General features: G+C 39.2%; 2 protein-coding genes across 6 annotated transcripts in view; both read left to right on the plus strand.

Moving 5' to 3' along the window:
• Nucleotides 1-21,866, plus strand: part of LOC145478128 (ribose-5-phosphate isomerase-like) — a 52,700-nt gene that overhangs the window by 11,591 nt on the left and 19,243 nt on the right. The window lies entirely within an intron of this gene.
• LOC145478102 (uncharacterized) lies at nucleotides 1,178-21,146 on the plus strand. 5 transcript variants are annotated; one of them, XM_081456012.1, is made up of 5 exons: nucleotides 1,178-2,313; nucleotides 10,345-10,422; nucleotides 16,778-17,960; nucleotides 18,913-19,274; nucleotides 19,943-21,146. In XM_081456012.1, the coding sequence occupies exons 3-5, from the start codon at nucleotides 16,867-16,869 to the stop codon at nucleotides 20,455-20,457; spliced, it is 1,971 nt and encodes a 656-aa protein (XP_081312138.1). In that variant the 5' UTR covers nucleotides 1,178-2,313; nucleotides 10,345-10,422; nucleotides 16,778-16,866; the 3' UTR covers nucleotides 20,458-21,146. The 5 variants fall into 5 exon arrangements, with proteins under 5 accessions (XP_081312138.1, XP_081312141.1, XP_081312139.1 ...); XM_081456013.1 differs by lacking the exon at nucleotides 1,178-2,313 and adding an exon at nucleotides 7,987-10,260; XM_081456015.1 differs by lacking the exon at nucleotides 10,345-10,422.

Below are 21,866 nucleotides of genomic sequence, written 5' to 3' on the forward strand. Positions count from 1 at the left end.
TTGTAACCTGAGAGTGAGGGCGCCTTTCGTGTCTTTCATGGCTTCCGGCCGGTGGAGAGCGAAAATCATTATTTTTCCCACAGAAAATAGAAATAACAATATATTTTACGAGAATATGTAGTTTAATGTTAGTTAATTTTTTACGAGACTGAGGAGAGGTTAGCGTCAAATTAAAGGCGGCCGTGTTTGTTTAGTCGCCTTCGTGAGACATGTTAGAGCATTTAAGAGCATTTTAGTGACTTTTTGGGGGGAGACCGAGCATTTTAGTGGGAAAAATGGAGTATTAAGGTGGAGCATTTTAGTGGGGAAATCAAAGCATAATGTACAAAAGCCTATGCAGCTCACAGAAACATGGAGTCTAATTGTTTTATATAATAAAGAAACAAAACAAACACCATTGATAATGGCGTCATCTATACGTCTGTCCTCCAATAGATCAGAAGTTTTGAGCCAATCAAAATGCGAGAATAATTTGACATATTATATAAAACGAGATAAGCATGAATGTACTTCTGCGAAGCGTCTGTGACAAAAAAAAATAAATTGTTTAACTCAAATGCAGTAAAGACCAAAAACCTGCTTTTTAGACGACAACAATTAGTTGCGGGGGTACGTACTTCCGGCTCTTTCACCAGGAACAAAATCGCGATTGAAGAAGAAAACACACAGTTAATCTTGTTGTGTCTTTGATTTTGGTTTTACTTTGTAATTTGATATTTTGGACTGGATTCGAAACAGTCGTTTTTGCCCGTATTACACCCGCTTTCAGTGTTACGTGTACAGGCGATATTTTTCCACATGCTATGTAAACGGCTGAAATACGGTTTACCCGTGAAACTAGCACATTTTCCGGTTATTAACGGGACAAATGACAAGTATATGATAATTACTGACCTCAAATGAATGAAGAAGATTGTGGACTCCCGTTTTACGGGATAATTCAAACGATTTTAGTGTACTCGATCGGATCTCAATAGTGACTTCCGGTAGAATTGGGCCGCTACCGCTCAGTTAATATTCGAAAGAAGTAAACATTCAAAGCAGTCGATTTATCACTCACAGAATGTTTTCTTGATGCTCCTAGCCTTAGTTTGATGTCAGATAAATCCATGACTAAAAGTCGAGGTCGTCCGTATTAAAAGAATCCACTTGTGCTTACATTTTGACGTAGGCCAGGTTACATAGCATGTCGAAAAATGGCATGTCGAGAGATAGTTGCTTTACACGTAACACTGAAAGCGGGTGTAAACAATATTCGAGCCTGACGCAGTAATTCATGTATCGCGTCGGGAAATCCGCTAACGTAAAATAAAGGAAACTCCGGTGAAGAAATTCCGATTGACGTAGTGACACAATGACGTAGTGAGAATTTTTTGGGGCGGGTAGCTGGTGGCGGTTTTAAATAGTTTTTCACCTCTACAATTTTGAATACAACCGTTTTCTCAATACAAATCCTTACATTCTGCTATTGAATAATGCCAACACAGGGGCAAATCCAGGATGGTGCACCACTAAGGGATGGCGTAACTGACTAGTGAGGTAAACAAATTTTAAAAGCGAATACACAGAAGAAGGCTTCATCTCAGGAGGAGGGAAGCGCAACCCCTGCGCCCTCTTCCTAGACCCGCCACGAACATGGTATAGACACTCATCAAGAGAACCTTGCAATCATAAATCGAGCTTGGGCTACCCGCGATGTGTCAGTTGTCAGTGTCCTGTTTCGTTTGGTGCACCTTGCATCACCACAGAATATTTGAATAGTTTTTTATCTATACATTTTGTAATGTACTTGATAAATGATACTGAAATAATTATTGATCAACTGATAGATTTTTAATGCTCTTTGCATCTGGATATCGAAATCACCTTTGATGGACGTAGTCAATTTATGTAATATTCTTCCACTGGAACTTGATATCAAAACGCGATTTTGATGGTTTGGGCGGTTTGTATTTTGCTCACCCCTCACCTGTTACCCGTCACCCAACACCCGTCACTCGCCACCCGTCGCCCGTCACCCGCCTCCCGCCTCCCGCCACCCGTCACCCGTCACCCGTCACCCTGCCACACGCCACTGGTACATGATGGGAAAGTGCTACCGAACTAAGTAGGTTGCTTTGATAAATGGTCACGCACTAATGACATCATTGACCTCGGACAGTGTTCGTTTCGATTTTCCGCGTCAAAGCATTCCGTTTCCCTGTGGTTGAACCGATCTCAACAGACTGTTCATCGCAGAAAGAATCTTGAGGTTTCTTATCGCTGGAATACAGGGCAGAGAACTTGAAAGACCCCACGAAGCTATCAACTGAGGTAACAGCTTACTGTTCTTTTATTTTTACGGCACCCAGCTACAAGTAGTATACAGACCACAGCTGATACGGTATTTATAAAAGCAGCTATCGTAAGTGCTCGTAATTAACGAATCAGGTCTAATATTTCGCTGCAAACTGACTCATGAGCAAGAATAGATCTTGCTCTCTGACCCGAGCTGCCAACCACAATTTCTGTATCCTTTACGAACGAAATTTTAAGGTCCTTTCCTTGTTTACACGAAACGACATCACGCATATAATTGACAATTATAGCTTTCGATGTTACTCAGATCACGAAGAACGTCTAAAGTCAGCTTAATTTAGACCATAGGGAAACTGAAAAAGGTCCCCCCATGGTTTATCTACCTCAATGGAAAGAACATGGTAGCTAACTGTATCCATTTATGCATCATTAAGTTATTTCGAAGTAACAAATTCTTCTGTGGTCTGTTAGAAAGTAAATTCAAGCAGCTATGTTGAATGTGTGCTAGCCAGTGGAAACTGAACTATTGTTGTCATTTGAGAGCTGGATAGATCACTCTTTGAGTTTAAGTTAGCTAATAGAGACGCTTTGAAAACAACAGGTTCTTTCCCCGTCGCTACAGATGAAAAGTTGAAGATTCTGGCATCTATACAAATATAGTATCTGTTTCATGTTCGTGTTTGTGCGTGCGTGTTGTCTCGAGTCTTCATGTCCTTCACCTGAACATGAAAACTCCAAATCCTGTTCAGAAGACAAGTTTGAGGAAGGAAGCATCGTCAGTCGTGATAATTATCCTGCTTGGTTCATTTATAATCTACCGTGGCCTCTTTCCATTTCTCTTTCTTTTCTGAATGCGCTAATAAGCTTAACTCACCTCCGGGCATGTCACGCAAATCTGTTCTCACGAATTCTATTAAACATGACACCGAGGCTTTCTGCCGAACTGCTAAATTTTCGGTATCTAGTCTGTAAAAGGGAATTACTGGCAAACTGAAAATTTGCAATTCGGGCAGGAGGCCTCGAGGCCACGTTTGAAATGTATCGAATAGGGCCCCGACCACACTAATGCATTTGTATTCATTTCCGTCTCAACGAAAACGAAGCAAAATATTTTCGACCATATTAGCGTTTTCGTTTTGTTGTCACCTGTCCACACTAATTCGTTTTTATTCCAAAACGCAAACTTTTTGATACGTTTTCGCCCATCGTCCGCACTAAACGCCCGAAAACGTTGATGGAAATGACATCGGTACCGTTTTCAAAAGCCTTCGTTTTCATCTATCCACATTATAGTGTGGTCGGGGCCTCAGACAATGTTTGGACTGAAAAAATAAAAGATCAACCTGGTTAAACAGGTTTCTCAGTGATCATACTAAAATCCAGCAGCTTTTACTTCTTATAAGAAGAATAGAAACTCATCAGAGAAGGATTTTAAGAGTGCTTAATGATAAACAGAGAAATAAAGGCGTTCTAAGCTCCGTTCATATTGTCGTAAATCCGTTAAGTTTATTCTTATAAATACAGTATTTCTCTAATAAGCTGTTTGATAAATTCTGAATTTTCATTAACTTTGCTCTGATAGATTGTGACTATTTTTTCAACCTAAAAGTATTTGGATTTTTTAATTTACTGTTTCCTTGTTGTGCGAAGCTTTTAAAATTTACAGTGTTCTCATAGCTTTCAAAAGTTCGCGAATGCATCGTTCCAAATTGGGTGTGGTTTTAAGCTAGTTTGGTTCGAAGTTAACTTACATATTTGGCCCTTTTGTGGGGGAGCATGAATTATTTAAGTGACCACCAGCATCATTTACCTGCCCTTGTATTAGGGGTCATAAATTTTCAAACAAAGACAACAAATGCAATGTATATCAAAAAAGCGTGGCGATTTTCTAAGGGCAGGTCTTAAAATGCCTTGGTTTTAAAGAGCAAGGAAAATCACATGTTTTGGGTCTCAAACAGGATAAGTGTTCCAGCGAGAATGGGGTGTTTACCCCATAACTAAGGATGTCGGAGAGCAATTCTCCTCCCAAACCCCCGCTCCCTCCCCCCCCGCCCCCCCCCCCTTTCACAAAAAATTCAAAAAATTGAGGCAATTTTGTTCCTGCTTCGTGACGCACATATTTGAACCAGCTGAATTTCATGGAGAACCTTTTCTCAAAAACGGGGATGTCGCTGTCTGTCGCTGCCTCACGTCCCCGCAACAATAGGCAGTTCACTTTGAGCTACTTTGTTTTGACATTTCTTCATGATCGAAGAGTGCCTCCAGCAATAAACATGACAATCAGGTACTTAAATAATTCATGAATTAGAGAACAACAATGTGTACTGCGAAATTAATGCGTTCAAACTCTTTTGTTATTTAAATTTTTCAGCACGTTAAACAGTTCTGGACGCATGGCGTTCATGTTGCGATGTTGTTTGCGGGCTAGCATCAAGTCGTATAAAATATTTAATTGGCAAACGTTCAGCTCTTCTGAATGAAACCGTTCGTTGATTATTTCACCAATATTTGTCGGTCTGAATGTCCAGTTCCATGCAGACTGACTGGCTATACGAATTCAGAAGTTTTGGGCGACATTACATCCGTGACTATAACTCGGCGGGTAAGTTTCACTGGGTGCGATCTTAGGCCTTCGCAAACGTTAAGTAATGTATGTGAATATGCAATTTTTTTTTAACAGATCGTGAACTCGGTCAGGTCAATTGCGTGTAATTTTGATGACTGGTCATTAAAACTAGTATTGTACAGTCATATTTTTAACGAAACGGTGTTGGAAGTATGGGAAAATATTATAGTTTTGAAAATACTTCAATTTACATATAGGTCAATATCTTAACCCATCATTTGTGTTGTCTTGGTACTAACACTAATACAGACCTTTGCTTTGTTACTGTTTATGAGAAGTCCGAGTCCATAACACATGTTATTTCTGTCTTTCTTGAACCGCTCACTATCGCCATGGCGATCACAATTGTCTGCGGTTGTTGCTGTTGGTCGTTGCATTGTGCTATAATTTGCATGTTATAACAGTATTTTGTTTATGTTTTGGCGAGGCTAAACATTGCAGACTTGAGATTGATAAGGATATCAGTGATTACATCTGAAGAAATACGACTTAACCTTAAACTGCTTTGAGCTTATCTCGAATATTTGATTTGAATTTTACAGCAATATTGAACCGCTTGCACCTGCAACTAATTTTAAGTGCGTCCACCGACATTGTCCTTCCTGTTCACGTCCTGCTTCAAAGAATTGTTTATTTATCGCGAAATAGTGAAGATTTCCCCAGGCAGCTATTTTAATAAGTGCTGTCGGATGGAAGTGTCACAGGGGTTACTCGTCAACAAGACCGATAGCGAATGAGGAGAATTAGGCAACATCCAGGAACATGATTTTTATCGTTTTCTCGTTATTTCAAACACACTTATTTCAGCCAAACTCCTTGACGAATTTTCAAAAAAACTCGAAACCGCACCAAAGCGAAAAAACCTACATAATCAAAAGATCTCTCGAGGACCAAAACAAGCACTGCAGGTGTAAAGTATAACCTTGTAAATTCGTTTTCAGGAAAATGACCCAGACTACAATTCGGTCTCATTACGTAATGCTTGACCCCTGGATGGACTTCCTTGAAGTAACCGTGCAAAAGTAAAACGAACTTAATACAGTAATGTCTGGGACGTAAAATTGAGTGTTCAAATCTCGATACTCCTACATCAGCTAACTTGATGGCTTTTATTTCGTTGAAAATTATGGGATAGAGTAGATCTGGTTAGGTGTTGATACGCTTAACGAACGAGTTGTGTTCATTTTATGTTGGTGTGAACTGGGTACAATACCTGTTTGATTAAAATATGGTTGCAAACTTATTTGAAATTTGTCTTCTCAAAATGACTGCAAAGAGTAATTGACAAATTGGAAAAACCTTAATCTGACAGACTTAATTAAACTAGTTTAGGTGGTGTACATGAGGCACAATCAGAGACAAGATGTGGTTTAGCCAATCAGTAAGCAGGCAAAACCGCGGCCACCACTTTCCCGCGTGTTACACGTTTGCACGAAACTGGTTGAACCTAGCAATTCTTAACATAAAATTAAGAAAAACATACTTACTTTTTATCTACATAGAATGGGCAGGAGCCCATCCCAATGGGCTCCTGGAATAGGAGAACAGTATATCTCGACGATAGTAGCGGAGAACAATACATCTCTACGATAGTAGCGAGCATATGGAACTGGTAGTAGAAAGGGTCCCTCAAATTTTTCTGTAGCTATCGCTGCGATCATTTGGAAATAAGCCTTACGTGTTTCTGCTAGAAAGATACGTGAATACATTACATGTTAAATGAAGAGATATATTACACGGCAGTTAACCTGAGAAGGCCCTTTAAATTGATTTTAAATTGTGCATTAGGCACCAAGTTTGATTACTGTTTAGGAATCAAAGTATTAGTATAAATTCACAAAATGTAAAACTGAAAAATAACTCCTTGTGTATGTATAAAGCAGCCACAGCATTATTTAATGTGTTTTTAATTTTTCTCGGGCTTAACGACAGAATGTTTTCTGTTCCCTGATATTGTCTACTTGGCCCTATGCAATTGCCCCAGAGGGACACAATGTCTGATGAGGCCACAAAGATGACTCAAACCCTGACAGCATTCTATTAGCATAGATAGAGTTCAGCTTCATTAACTACTGGCGTTTCGCTTTAGTAATCAAGTTCTGTGGTGATTTCAACTTTTGACTGGAGAGGGCATTTGCAGGCTTTAAATCAGTGGTTTTACTCACAAGGATACAGTGGGAAGAGTAAAAAGCGAAGGATTAAGGAAGGGTCGACTTGTGGCAAGACTAGGTAAATGGGAGAAATTGAATGAACTGTTCTTTAACAGTTATGATAAGTTATCACTTCTGACCGCCTATTTATATTCAAAACACGTGGAGGCGCAACAGCTCCTTCGCTAGACAATTTGTATGCTGATACCTTTTCGGTGCAATCACGGAGAAACTGCAGTGTATAACATAATTGAGTAAATAATTCCTTCTGAAATCGAGAGAATTTTGAGAGAAGAAGCCAAACACTTTAATTTGCTTCAGTCCACTGTTGATTAGATTTTGCTCCCTTAGTTATGTGTAGAAGTGAAAAGCATTCCAAAGATAAACAGAGTTAGCAAGACAGCTCTTATTCTCTTCTACACGACGAGTTTCACTCGAGTTTTCGACCGTTTAGAGTGGATAGAAAGAAACATTCCGCTTATATTGCCAATTTGCACTGAGAAACAAAGACAATCAGGGTTATTCATTATGTGCAGTGAGTGAAGCAACTGAATTACCACGTCTTTCAAATGCTAAATTCGAGATAAATGTCTGTATGAGATGTATTTCTTTATACATGCTGAATTAGTTGTCAATCCGACTAAACTTGTATTAGGTGGGTTCATGCATGCGGCGGGTCTAAAACACAGGTCGCGGATCGTTGTTTTACCAATACTGGAACAACGCTAACCCCTTCCTAATGCTAACCTTAGGCCTAAATACCACACAAAGACAATGTTTAGGCTTAAGGTTAGTATTAGTTAAGGTTTAAGGTTGTTTCAGTATTGGTAAAAACAATAATAGCCTGTGACTCGTGACTTGTGTTTTAGACCCGCCAGGGTTCATGGCGACTAGTAAGTCAAGCAATGCGTTTAAGTCTACTTTGAATCACGAACATTCAAACGTTCTAACGTGCTGGTTATCTGCTTTCATTAGTCTTGGAAGAAGTCGCTCAGTCAAGTTTCTTTTGTAGTGCTGCGAAGTCCTGCACGTGCTGCGAGATATTTCCTAAGACTGTCTCGTAGTCCTTCGCAGCGTTTTCGCTTCTATTCCGCGAGTTCTTCGCCCTCAGGTTTTAAAATCTCGGACATTCTATTCTCGTTCCGAGCTCGGCTTTCGCACCTCGGCTTGCGGGCAAGCTCAAGCATTTTCCTGAAACTCGCAATTTTTTTTCTTCCACTGAGTATCACGTACCCCTTTGTGTCCTTGTGTGAATTGACAAGCTCGGAGTCCGGCCTCTATTTGTGTGTCACTTAATCATAGATGCTACGTGTTAATCTGAAATGCAAAACAATTTACATGTAAAACAACTCACCACGATTCATGCACTTCCGTTGTTTAGAGGTTCATCGATCCATGACCTTTACACTCCACTCCCCTTAAATTAAAGCCGAAATTATGACGTTGTTGGATCAACACAGCTTTATATAGAACGGATCTCATCCACTCGATCTCACCAAATATAGATTTCCCGCCAAATTGAAACGCACTGCGCCAAAATTTCGCCGGCAATGTTTTTCGATGGATGCTACCCGGCCAGACTAGAAGTTGTGAGCCGTTGTGAAAGAAAATGTCTTCGATTCTTCGTCAAAAGGACTATTCCGGCAAATGAATCAATTGTGGACTTATGATTGCCTGAAGCAGTAAGTTTTGTAGCATACTTGAAGTTGTCGTTAACCTTATTTGTTGTCGAGTCTCTTTCATCGGTTGGTTTGTAATCTCGCAGTTTAGATCAGTTTCATAGTTAAACTGAGCTTGTAAACTAATGGATAAATTAAGCTTTTAAGTGATAGAGTGAGAACCTTATTATCGCTTAGATATCTAATAAGTTTTCTTTAAATCATTCTGTTGTTGTTTCGGTCTCACCAGTGTTGTTTTTACAGTTCAAAGTTCTTCAAAATATTCTCGAGTAATAATTATTTAGTAGAAACCTCCGCCACATATCTCAACATTACTTTAGACCTTACTCGTAGAAAAACAACAGCAACATGTAAGCTTATGCGCAATTGTGCTTCCACTTGAACTCTATTTAATTTCCTCTTCGTTTTCTCGCGATGTTTTTCCACAAGATTTTGTGTTACAACCCTGAGCTTGTTTGGATGAAAATTCACCAAAAAGCCGACTTTCGAAACTCGACTCAGATGAAATTGTCGCTCAGGCTTCTCGTTCTCAGAAAGCGCTATTTTAAACTGTGTACATGCAAACCCTGTCGGATGGAGTTTGAAGAAACTAACCGACCAGTACGGCTCTCTAACTGTGTACCAAACAAAGGCTTTAAGAAATTTGCTACCGAGTTGAAGCAACTGAAGCAATTGACTACGTCGGCAACTGGGCAATGCCGCGAAACAAAAGGTTCACCTTCAGTGATTTGTACAGTGAAATGGTTCTGCTCGTGCGAAATAAATATTGCTTCATTTCCTTGCCGTTCTCTGCAAAACAACAACGTCAAATTACCCGGCAAATTCGGCGTTATCAGTGGCGAATCTAGGGGAGGCCCCCAATCTTCGGTTTAAAAAGGAGAAATCACAGAAGGAAGAAAAGCCGGCAGGGCAACCAAAACAAAACCGCCCCCCTCCCCCTCGCTGCAGGTCTGGATCACCCATTGGTTATTGTGAGCACAGCAGCGATTTTTTATGGGTTTTTTTTTTCATGGAAATGAACACTGTATTAAAATACATTTCGCAGTTGTGGGATAGCTCAGTCTGAGTGTGATGGACAAACAAAATGACTTTGAGTTTCCGCGGATCATTGGCAGGTTAAATATCAATATTTAATCATTTTTAACTCCACGTCGTTTAAGAATTGGGCATCGAAAAGATAAACATTTTACCGAAAATGTCTCGGAAACAAGATAAATTTTAGCGATATGTTTTTTTTTAAATTATGCTTGCTGTTTGAATATTGATTGATGTGTCAGTTTCTAAGGAACTGATCCTTTCTCTTGCAAATGCCATATTTATTCAGTTGTCTTCATACTCAGAAGTGATAATTATAATCAAAATTTTCACACATCGTGCTCTGATAATTATCGGTCTTGGCAAAAGAGCAAGGGCGGCGATCGGGACCGGAAAAGCATGGTTTTTTGATAGAGAACTTAGAAGCACTGAGACCAAAGCAAGACAGAGTTAAATCTTTGTTACATCTTTGGTTAGTGTTTTCACAGCTGTTCTCAATAGTATGACACGTAGTGTTTTATTTACCGTTTCAATCTGCTTGGTATCTGTTATTTAGGGGCCCTGTTCACACCGTAGAAACCATTACTGGAGTTCCGAGTCACATAAGCAGCGTATACGGTGGAGATTGGTTAAGGTAGGTCCTAACTTCCGTTTATAGTTGTTCAAAACCGCCTCTGGCAAGACAGTTTGCTCTTATTTGTCAACTGAAAGGAATATGTTCACTTTCAATAAAATATGCTCAACTGATGTATAATATTCGCGTTTTAAATTATTTTTTTTCTTGCCTAATTGTTTGAAAACGCGAAATTGTCCTACTTATAGAACATACGAAGCATGGCTGGTGAACTTTCTCAATTTTTCGATGTGACACTGGATAAAGAAGAAAACAAAAATTGCATAATATGACAGTTTACTCGTAACTAGTTAAGCTTGGAGATCGATTTTTTTTTTTACTGAAACTCGCAAGCGGTACTGAACCAGTTTAGTTTCACACCTCACTACTGTTCACTCGAATTGCTTTCACCGCCTTGCCCTAGTGCATTGCAGATTTAGCTGATATGTACAATAATCGTCGTTCAATTTGTTCTTCCTTCTCCCGGGTTCCTGCTTCTGGCTCCTAGTTAAGCTCGAAGATCGATTTTTTTTTTTTACTGAAACTCGCAAGCGGTACCGAACCAGTTTAGTTTCCTCACTACTGTTCACTGGAATTGCTTTCACTGCCTTGCTCTAGTGCATGGCAGATTTAGGTGATATGTACAATAGTCGTCGTTTAATTTGTTCTTCCTTCTTCTGGCTCAATGGCCATTAAGTGGGTTAATTTTTCTGTAGTCCTGACAGCGCGTTCGTTTGCCAACTATTTATTATCATTTGTGCAATTAACCCTCAAAAAACTTGATAAACAAGCGTTCAGTTCAGAGATCCAGAGAGCCGCTTGGTTACTGACAATTATGGTGAGAGAAGCAACACAATAAGCCATTTTGAGCGAGCAACACACATTATTGGTCTTGGCGTATGGGTAAATTTCATAGGTTGTAGATCTCACAACCTAAAAGTAGCAGTTTTGTTTTTCTTCTACATTTCATAGACCCGTCGGGCGTGTTAGCACATTTTCTTGCGCAAAAAGTGAAATATAGGGATAACATTTATGTCATACTAAGGCTGTCCGCCGAGCTCAAAACTTCTCTCCCTTCACCAATACAAAACTCTTAGCTCCCACCTTTCGTATAAGGAAATAATTTATGTAAACGTAACAAAGATGATTTTTTAACTTCTCAGTGAATGCCTGAAAAGAAGAGAAAAACAAGAGAAAAACAAGTTCCGTGTTGTTGTGAGTCGAAAATTGTCAGAAGAAACGCTTTCAATTGACAGATAGCGTCAGATGACGTTCTTTATTCTAATTTAACTCGCAGTACCATATTTGTACAACAGCATCGATCTACCAATTGATGCCAAGTTGCTAAGTGAATGGCGGCCACACCATTTAACATATTGCGGCAATGTAACGGTGATGTAGATACAATGTATAACCTGACCTTTAATTGGTCCCCAAAACTAATTGACCAAAATTTGATTGACCACCGAAACCAGACGGCAAAAACTGATGTTAATTTGAAATGTGAAATTATTGTTACTTTTGTTCCGTGTCAAGAGTTTCTCGGCGCAAAAAAGTAAACGAAATAGTTCGTTCGAATAAGAAATCATTCTTTCATTAATATTTTTTTTCATTTGTAAGTTCTCCTGCCCAAGCGAGTAAACCCGAACCCAAAGAAATAACACCATACTCAGAATACACAATATGTTCATCCATATAGTGAACAAAAAGTGTGAAATAGTATGCAGCTTCTCCTTCTAGAGAGCGAGCAGAAGAAGTATAGACCTCTTTAGCTTGGGCGGTTTGTTTTCCCATTGTAGACCACGTTATATTCTCTAGAGAATTTTTCTTTTTTCCATCTTAAAGGTATTCATTCATAGACATGCGACTATTTAAAAATTTGAAAGCAAGAATTCTCAAGAGAATCATCACGTGGTCTGCAATGGGAAAACAAACCGCCCAAGCTAAAGAGGTCTATAGCCTTGTCTATGGTTTTGCGCCCAAGGTTTTATAACGGATCATTATTGTCATTATCCTTACTTTATTTTATTTTTTGTACAGGCTGTTTCAAAGATTTAAAGCAGACACTTAGTAAAAGCATACATTATTTAACTAATACTTAATTTTCTCTCAGAGAAAAGAGAAAACCCCGCCGACTGCTTTTTAATTAGAGTTGTATATGTTGTGCGAATTATTTGAATTATTAAGAGACCCTGGTAATTGGCTTTTTTTCTTTCATTTTCTTATCGATATCTCGACGTATTTCCTTCAGTTGATTTTTGTTTCAGAAATTAACCATTTCACAACATGCAGCCATAAATTCATAGTTTTTAGCGAGCCATATAATATATATCCAATTTGCTAGCTGCCAAAATATAACCCTAGACATAATTTATGCAACATTCATGATAACTAAAAATAATCACACTTTGAACTAAAATAATAGCTTTCTCGCGCCCCAGGCTACACTTCACAAAGTCGCGAGAAATACACTAAGACGAGAAGAAAAAGCAGAAGAAAGCATGTGAAGAAATGAAACCACAGTATGTTTCGGCATGCTGAGTTCATATTCCAAATAAATAAGCCATCCGAGAAAGTACTAAATTGTACCGCAAACCAATCGTTTTAAGGGCGTCGGAATAAAACGATAAAACAGGTGTTTTCGAGAATTGCATTTTAATTTTTCAACACATGTTTAGCCTGGTATGATATATCGGTGTATTCCGCTGAGCGTTGCGCAGAACAAGCGGATTTTTATCGGTGGTGTCATGGATGTTACAAAGAGCAGCGAATCTGTTGTTGTATGTGACATGTAGTTGCACGATGCGCCTTACTTGTGCATTGCCCTTTTACTGGTAAGTACCAGCGAGTCCTTGAGGTTGTTGTCGATGTAGATCATCGAGCTGTCATGCTTTTTGATCGCGTCCATGATGTAAACAAGTGAAATACGAAAAATACGAGAATAAGGAATGCAAAAATTTATCGTAAAAATTAATTGATCACAAAGCAACTCCAAAACAGTCTAAGTCGCAGTGTCGGCTTAAAAGGAAATATAGACAAATAGTAGTAAACTTAAAAAATACATTCTGCAATTTATCTTGGCGTGTTTCGTTTGAACAACCTTAGCTATTGGCATCGTATGGATATTTTGCTTGTGCTTTCACATCAGAGTTAATTTGCTGTTCGTTGTAGACAGCGAAGAAGCTTATAAAAAATAAGAAAGCGAAAACATTATTTCTTGAAGATGGAAGAAAGTCTTCAAGGGTGGTCTATTGTGACAATTTCAAAGAATTAAACCGAGATAGTCAGAGCTGGATGAATGGCTTTTGAATTTACCCACAACCAAAGAATCGAATTGTCTCTTCGCCGAATTTCGAAAAGGTTTAATAACCACAAAAACCTAACGAGCGAATAGTGTTGCGTCTGTTGCTCTGTTTCCTTTCGAAACCCAAAGTAAATAATTTGGAATGAAGAATGAAAATTCGCCCAGCAGCTCGCATGAATTATGAAAGGAAACGTGAATTTTAAATAGGTTTATCGTTTTCACAATGATCGTAACAGAAGACGGTGTAGCTGACAAAGTTTTAGAAGTAATTCGCTCATTTTTCAATGCTCGTTTATTCGCAGCCGAAAATTTAACCTTATGTGGCGTTGCAAGAAAATTAAATATTGATAAATATTCTGCAGCGCTGGTTGTTTCAAATGGAAGTACTCGTCGTTGCATTGCGAAAAATGTTTTGGATTTTTCAGTTGTGGTCTTTAGATAGATAAGCTGAAAAATGTCTCTATTCCAGTAATTCTGCGTATCAAAACACTAAAATAGTAAATACAAGTCGAGAGGATTCAAGTATTGCTTGTTTTTTGTTCCTTGTTGTTTTCGTCGGTTTGCGTGCCGTTTTCTGTGTATTCAGAATCATTTACAAAGACAATAGATAACAATAATTTTCTGATAGGAACTGAACACATTGTTTAGGTTAGTTCTCCTGGTTATCTTTTTGTTCAGAGACCACTGATATGTTAGATTTTATCGCATTGCGAGCCGGCATCCATATCAGTACTGGTCGAATATATTCGGCATGAAGCAGAAACTAGCGGTGCCAATATTCGTTCGGTCGGAGCGAAAAACACGAGTCAAGCCGTGCACGCTAAGCTTCCATGCCGTTACGTCCCAATCGACTAAACTAATTTAAATAAAATGGAAAATTCATGTCTTATCATTTAGTATTTAGAAGACTGAAATACGATTTCTGTTGTTACCATACATGTCCGTCTTTGTACGTCAATGTTTTATTTTGGAAATCTTCTGTAATCTGTTTTGCAAGAGTTTCATTTTCATTTCCTTCAGATGACCAGATGTTTTATTCTCATCACTTTTAACCTACATCAATTTGCTTTAAAACAATAATAGAAAAAAGTAAATTGACCACCTCAGCGTGGCTTTGTTTATTTTTATTTTCTTGGACTGCGAGTTAAGCCGGTGAGATGAAGCTATGGATTTTAGTCACGGTCTGTCCTAAGGAGTAGAACTGTAGTAGACATAACTAGTTTCTAGGGTAATCAGATTGAACAAAGCTGTCGTCGAGTCAGTGGTAAGACAGATGATGCATACGTACTCAGTTAACGAACTGACACAATTGCAGATTTCTGCATTTAGGCATTGCAGACCTATTTTTCTCTCCAACTTACCTAATTTGTTGCGCGTTTTGGCAAATTGAAAGTGTTTGGATTTCAATTTGTTACACTGGAAAAGTAAACAAGGTCTGGTGATCTCTTTTAGACGAAGTAAACAGTGTGCGAAGTATAAATTCATTGAAAGGGATCGCTTGTTCTTTAAAAACAGTCACATAATAACTTGAGTAAAAATATAATAAACAGCGGTGATAAACATTTTAAAAGCATGCATTCACCGCTGTTTGTGTTATATTTTTAATCAAGCTACGATGGCCAAAGACCAAGAGTTCACATAATAACTGTTCCAGTTGTGGGGGAGCATTTCAACTTTGCCTATGCAGACAAGAATGAGACAATTGTTATGAAACGAGAACATTAAATATACAACTTAATTTTACGACAATGCAGTAGTCTCAGGCTGGAGACCTTTCGAATGTAAGGACGCATGTTCAGTAATTGCAATCGTCTAGTATTAGTCTCATTCTAAGAGCTCGTCGGTAAGGAATGAATCATGAAATGGCCAAGCAATTGATTGCTACACATATTATTTTACAAAGTCTGTTTTATTACTTCACTATACTGCTACACCGAATAGACTATGTAGCTTTCACTGTTTGATTTTTTTTGTGTGTGTATAGGTATTTTTTATCCCTTGCCAAGTCAGTAAAGCTGAACCAAACATGAACTTGAACTTGAAATTTTAAAACTCGTGTTTTATTTTATTTTTTTTTTTAATCTTAAGTTTTGTATTAGTTGATAGAATACATGTGTTTTGACGATTCTAGTGGAATAAATTAACACGCGTATCCCGAGATAGTAAGCCGTGGCTCAACACGCGATGTTTTTACTGCTCCCTGTGGTTGTGATGAAAAACAACAGTCGTATTTCCATCGGTAATAAGAAAAATATTAAGAATCCTTTTCTTTTTTCTCCAAGATGTTGTAATTGACTATTTTTGAGTGGAGAGGTGAAAGAAAAGGTTGTGGTGGTAATATTCAAAGCTTTTAACAATCTAAGCAACGCTTAATTGTATATTGAAAGAGAAAGTTCACATTTTACTGTAAATGATTTGTCTAAACGCACTTCATTTGTCACCAATTACCGATGATGAAATGAATGAAAAGGTCTTACCACAAGTCATCATTTTGCTTTATCAGTGACAATATCCTCACCTACTCGAGTTTACGAGCAGCATGCTCTATGATCACTGTTCTATAAAGAGCTTTTGAATTGGCTTGTAACATGCCGACCACCGATGTAACAAATGATAACAGCAACAAAACATTTCAACAAGCTTTGTGTTCAGTCCTTGCGGTTATGTTATCTGGTGGCGGGCATTTTTTCATGAAGCTTGGTGGTATAAATTGGCTTATCAAAACGGTAGTTTTGTTGTGGTACTACTTGAAGTTAAATCACGGCGGAATGTTTTGAGTGCAGCCACCAGAAATAAGTTGCGCCAAATTGCACTGAAATAAAATCAAGTTGATGGTAAGTTCTGAGTTTAACACATAGATGTGACTTGGGAGTCTTTGTTCTTGTTAATTGCGCTTAAGACATTTACAAAAAAAGGGAAAAGAAACAATAGCAATCGAATTTGGCTTAAATTCAGATTACGTGTAACGTCTAAACGTTGAAAATTTCAGCTCTTTTAAGTTCTCTGTCGTAGCATTTTGGCATAATTTATCCTGGTCTTACTAAATTTCTTATTTTATCTGTCTCGTTGTAGACTTTCAAGATAGAGACAGTAGTCGGGCAGTAAAGAAGAACAACTCCGAAGTTCGATGTGTGGTGCAGCGCTGAGGAATTGCCCGCGTCATGAGTCGTTTAAAGCTGCGATGGGCCCTCACTCGTGTAGCTCTGGTTATGTGCATCTTGTTAGCGGTACAGTTCTTCAGCCAGCTTGGCTTGCTAACCACACGAGGCCCAGATTGCGAACAAATGCGGGTAGTGAGGGAGAGGGTTGGCGTGCAAGCCAATCCCGAGGGCAGCATTGAACAGGTTGTGTCCGTTAAAACTGAGGCTGTGATCACGCAGATACCTGAAGTGAAACAAGATGCACCGGGTAGTAATATCAAAAACTCACAGAAGTTGATTGATGACTTAAAGCGTATTGCCGTGAAACTTACCGAGGCACAACGCGGTTTAGTATCCTACGCAGTACATTTTCACCGCATTGGAAAACAAATTGAATCGTTAAATAGTGTAATAAAATCCTTAGGTGGAGAAAGAGTTCAAGATGAAAAAAGTTCTCTTGTAGACAGGTCCATTTCTGTACCAAAGAAAGAGGTCTGTCCCGAACAATTTATGGGAAAGACGTTGGCTTACGGCTATCCTTATTTCAGAAAAGGTTTCCAGCGGCAAAATTGTACGGAGTTTGTTCCCATTAACAAACTTGTCACAATTATTGTTATTTTACCCGATGAGCTGTCGGCTGCAGATCAGTTCCAAGTTTTCCAAGGCATCGCGAAGTATTATCCAAACATACGAATTGCATCTGCGTCGAAGGAAAAGCTGCCAGTCGACATGTTAACAAAACTTAAGTTGAATTTAAAGAACATAGTCACTAAGGAGTTGACACACGGGGAGACATGGTCCAAGTTACTCCAAGAGGTGACCACGCCTTACGTCCTCTTTGCCCCGGATATTACTCACTTTACTGATGACGTAGACCTTGAGCGCCTCGTTCGCGTGCTTAGCGACAACAACGATGCTGTCATCACCGGGGGGAGCCATCGTAATCTCCGGGGGGAGTGGGACATAGGCTGTCTTCAAGTGACATTTAGAAACTGGACGGCGTTTTTTAGAGGCGGTTATTACCACTCGTTTACTGAGTGTGTAGTGTGTGATGTACTGTCTGGTCCTTTTGTGGCCAAAACTGAGGGAGTCAGGAAAGTTGGACTAGATGAAAAGTGAGTAAAAACAACAGGATCTTGTATTGTGATGTTGAAAGTGTGACATGGGGCGGTCAACCGCACCCAAAGTAGTCCTAGCAATCCCAACAAACACAAATGGATAAAAAAAACACACATAAGTGAATCAGAACTCAAGGGAGAATCACCCAATCAAAGTGTCGGTAACGCTTGTACGAGATGACTCGATATTTTATTTCACTTCTTATTGTTTGAAAAACATTGAGTGGGCTGAATATCTCAACAAAATCCAGGTTACAACCAGTCTCTATATCTGTTGGCTTGCCTTGTTTTCGAAAGCCAGTGACTGCCATGTCATAAACTACTTACTAACCTAGCTTGCTCGAACCGTACTGGGGAATACAGTAAAAATCCGCATATAAGAACTTAGTGATTTAAGAACCTACAGGCTGAAATTTGGCATTTAAATACCCAAAAATATAAGAACATTTTCAGGCTGGCAAAGAAAAATAGGTTCTTATACGAAAAAAGTCACTCCAATTTTGATGGTATAAATTCTGTATTTTAATTGTGCGAGAAACTTCTGACATGTTTTGTTCTGTATGTTATTGTTAAGCAAACAAGGCAAGCATTTTTGTTGTTGAAACTGCAAGTGCTAAACCATTATGTATTAGTAGTATAGTATTTCTGCCGATGGTTACACCACGACAACCTCTGAAAAATAAGAAATTATTAAGAACCTAATCAGCCTGAATTGTGTAAAAACTACCCTAAAATATAAGAACCTGTTAAGTCTGACCTCGAAAATTCTAGGTTCTTGTATGCGGGTTTTTACCGTGTTGGCCCTCGGTCGCTTTTGTACGACTGCCACGACCTTGGGTCAGTGTTTCCCAGTACGGCCCTCCCGCTCAGTTTGTAAGAGGTAATCAGTGACTACTAAGAATTGGGTCAGGACCTCAGTTTAGTGATCTTTTGTACTTTTTCTTCCCAGGCTAGCTTTCGGTGTCTTCCAGGACTTGTTCTGGCGCTTGAAACTCAAGCACCCAGAGAAGATAGTCGTCAGCTGTCCCGACGTTATGTTCAACATCTACCCACGGGAGATCCCGGACGATAAGTACACCAGCTTAGCTCAAAAGTGGGAAGTAAAAAAATGGGTCGACTCCGATGGTAGAGTTCGCTGGTATGGCTGCAGACGCGGTCACTCTCACACCAACTCAGGAGCTTGTAGTTTTAATACAGGGCTCGGTGTTCCGCCATGTGATCTAGAAAATCTGGCGGACGCGATCAAATTCGTCATGAAGGAGTGTGAAGACGCAGGGTTGTTCTGTGAGCTGCAGGAAGGAACGTTATTAGGTAACAATAGTACCACTGACTTAAAGTACAAACTAGAATTTCTTTCACAGACGAAGAAATGTTCATGTACTTAATACTTTCTCGGAGTTTTGATTTGGTAACTGCTCCTCTTTCAAACATTACTTAGATTGAACCAGAGTACGTGTTTAATATTCTTCACGCGTTTTACCCTTTCATTCCTCGTCAAGTGGGAAAGTTAAAAAGAAAATCCTACATTCTTTTCGCAAACTACTTACTACTTATCCTCATGGCCCCATGGAGAAGCATAGGGCATCCACAAACTCGCACCATTTGATTTTATTCTGGGACAGCTAAATGATCGTATTTCAGTTCTTTCCTGCTGCACTGCACTGACCTTCTCCATTTTGCCAAAGAAACTCAATAGTTTTCATTTGCATAGACGTTGTGTTCTTGCAGTCTTAAAAAAGGAGCCATCTTGTGTTCACCTTGTGTAGTATTCTAAACAGTGCCACACGAAGTCCTGCTCAACAGCTTTCATTTCTCAAATAGGATTGATTTGGTGTTAACTGATGTTGAAGAAGCATGGCGGTCCTTTCCACCAGGCTTTCTGACTATTGACTGAGAAATAACTTCTAAACTTGCTCCTGGTTTAAAATCCTATGGATGAATCATGACAAATTAATTTATATGAGTTTACTTGTTCTCAGGTGCTGTCAAATTCAACAAGGTGTTGCCATGGGAACGCGACGCTGACATTACCTTTTTAACAGCCAACTACACGGCATTTAAAAAGCTTCGTCCAAAATTCTCAGCGGCTGGTTACAGCCTCAGTGATGACGATGGGTCGCTGTGGTGCTGCGCGGACGGCCGGCAGGCTGGGGGCAAGTTCCGAGTGGGTACAACCCGCTGGACACTGGAACTGTATGGCCAACACATGATGGAGTCCGAGATGCTTGTAGCGAGCGGTCAGCGGCCAACTAAATTGCAGTTTGCTGGGCAATGGGTCACTGTGATGCGCAATCCCGGACTTTTTGCTCGTAATCGATATGGGCCCAAGATATATCGGCACGCGGAGCACTGGATGGACACGGGCCATAACACAGGATGGGCCTTTTACTCTGCCGGTTCCTTTACTAAATGTTCCAAGCTGGGTCACTCGGGATGTCTTGACCAGTTCCCTGCCGACGGCAATCTACAGTTTAGCGACTACCCCTTCAGTTAATGCCGCAAACATTGATGTCGTCGTACCAGCTTCTACTGGCCCTTCGGTATTATTGTTTCTTTTGTCAAATGGTGCATAATAGCACTTCCACATTGCCTTGTTCAACACTAGAAAATACTGTTATGCTTAGATTTGTAGATTCCTACGTAACAGCACTGCGTTTGGCAGTGTCGTACATTTAGATGCCATACAATGGTTTCCTCGAAGAAGGTCAGATAGTTACGAATTGAGACGGAATACAAAAATTGTTCAACGACTGCCTTTGGTCACAGTTTATAGATTATAACTGGATCATGTTATTTGGTCTGAAATCTACATTTTCTTATACTTTCCTCCTAACAACGGTATGAACTTCACGTTCAGGGTTACAAACGTTAAAAAGTGCTTGTTTTAAACAGCCATCAAGTCTTCTTATTGCCATACAGAGATCGCAGTGTGATCTCAAATGAAACGAAATGATTTATAACAGTCAGGTATCTTTTTCGACGAGTTTCTTTCTCGCTGTGTTTGTTGTATATGCGAAAACCGAGTGTTGGTTTTAAATGCCGAATTAATCACTCTGAAGGCATGCGTTGTATTTTTAAAGAAATATATTTTAAAAAATCCAAACATCTTTAGTGTTAATCGAGAATAAACTATTTTTTGGCATTCATCTTGTTCGGAGTGTAAAAACTAAAAAGCATTAGAAATAAACGATAAATATTTAGAAAAATCGCAGTTATAGTACGTTGTTGAAAACTACCAGGTAAGTCTTACATGTAAAATTTTCCAGACCCTATCTGATACACTCCAAGATGTTTGTCGAGAGAAGTCAGTTCCAAATGAAGCCAAGCTCTCCCGAGATGATCGGGCTTTCTTTTTTATGAGCCCCAACAAAAGGTCATAAAAAAGTCATGACAAGGTCGTTCTTTGAGGTGATATCGAACGTGATGTGTTAGCTGGTGGTCTAGACACGAGGATACTTTTTAGTTTACAGTTAACGCGTTTTTTAAGTTTAATCTGGTCATCTGTTAGGTAAAATTTTGAATCAGCTTTGACATCATGGATATGATGATTCGTTCTTAATCAGCAATACTTCGAGAGTGGGAAATTCGGCACAAAAGTCGACAGTACCCCCTAAATCACTTTTTCCCTGCTTCAAACAGACAATTTAAATACATTCAACAAGAGAATCGGAGACATTTGAAAGACTTGATAAGTGAAGGGCAATACATTTTTGTTCAGGGAAACGATACCGAATGAAACTCTTGACAACCCTTGGTTACGGTATTTGTCAACACCCAAAATTCGAACCCCCACAAGTACTCTGCATTATTATTATTATTATTATTTTGTCCACTGTCCCATGCTCATGACATATCTGATTCTAAAACATCGTATCATCACTGATCTCACTGCAAAATGAATGG

This window comes from Orbicella franksi, chromosome 2, assembly GCF_964199315.1.
Source record: "Orbicella franksi chromosome 2, jaOrbFran1.1, whole genome shotgun sequence".
NCBI lineage: Eukaryota > Metazoa > Cnidaria > Anthozoa > Scleractinia > Merulinidae > Orbicella > Orbicella franksi.

Bases quoted from the DNA above. Each gene is read 5' to 3' on its own strand.
- LOC145478102 (XM_081456012.1), top strand. From the start codon at position 16,867: ATGAGTCGTTTAAAGCTGCGATGGGCCCTCACTCGTGTAGCTCTGGTT. The intron at 17,961-18,912 runs GTGAGTAAAAAC...TTTTCTTCCCAG, and splicing joins AAAGTTGGACTAGATGAAAA to GCTAGCTTTCGGTGTCTTCC. The intron at 19,275-19,942 runs GTAACAATAGTA...ACTTGTTCTCAG, and splicing joins GCAGGAAGGAACGTTATTAG to GTGCTGTCAAATTCAACAAG.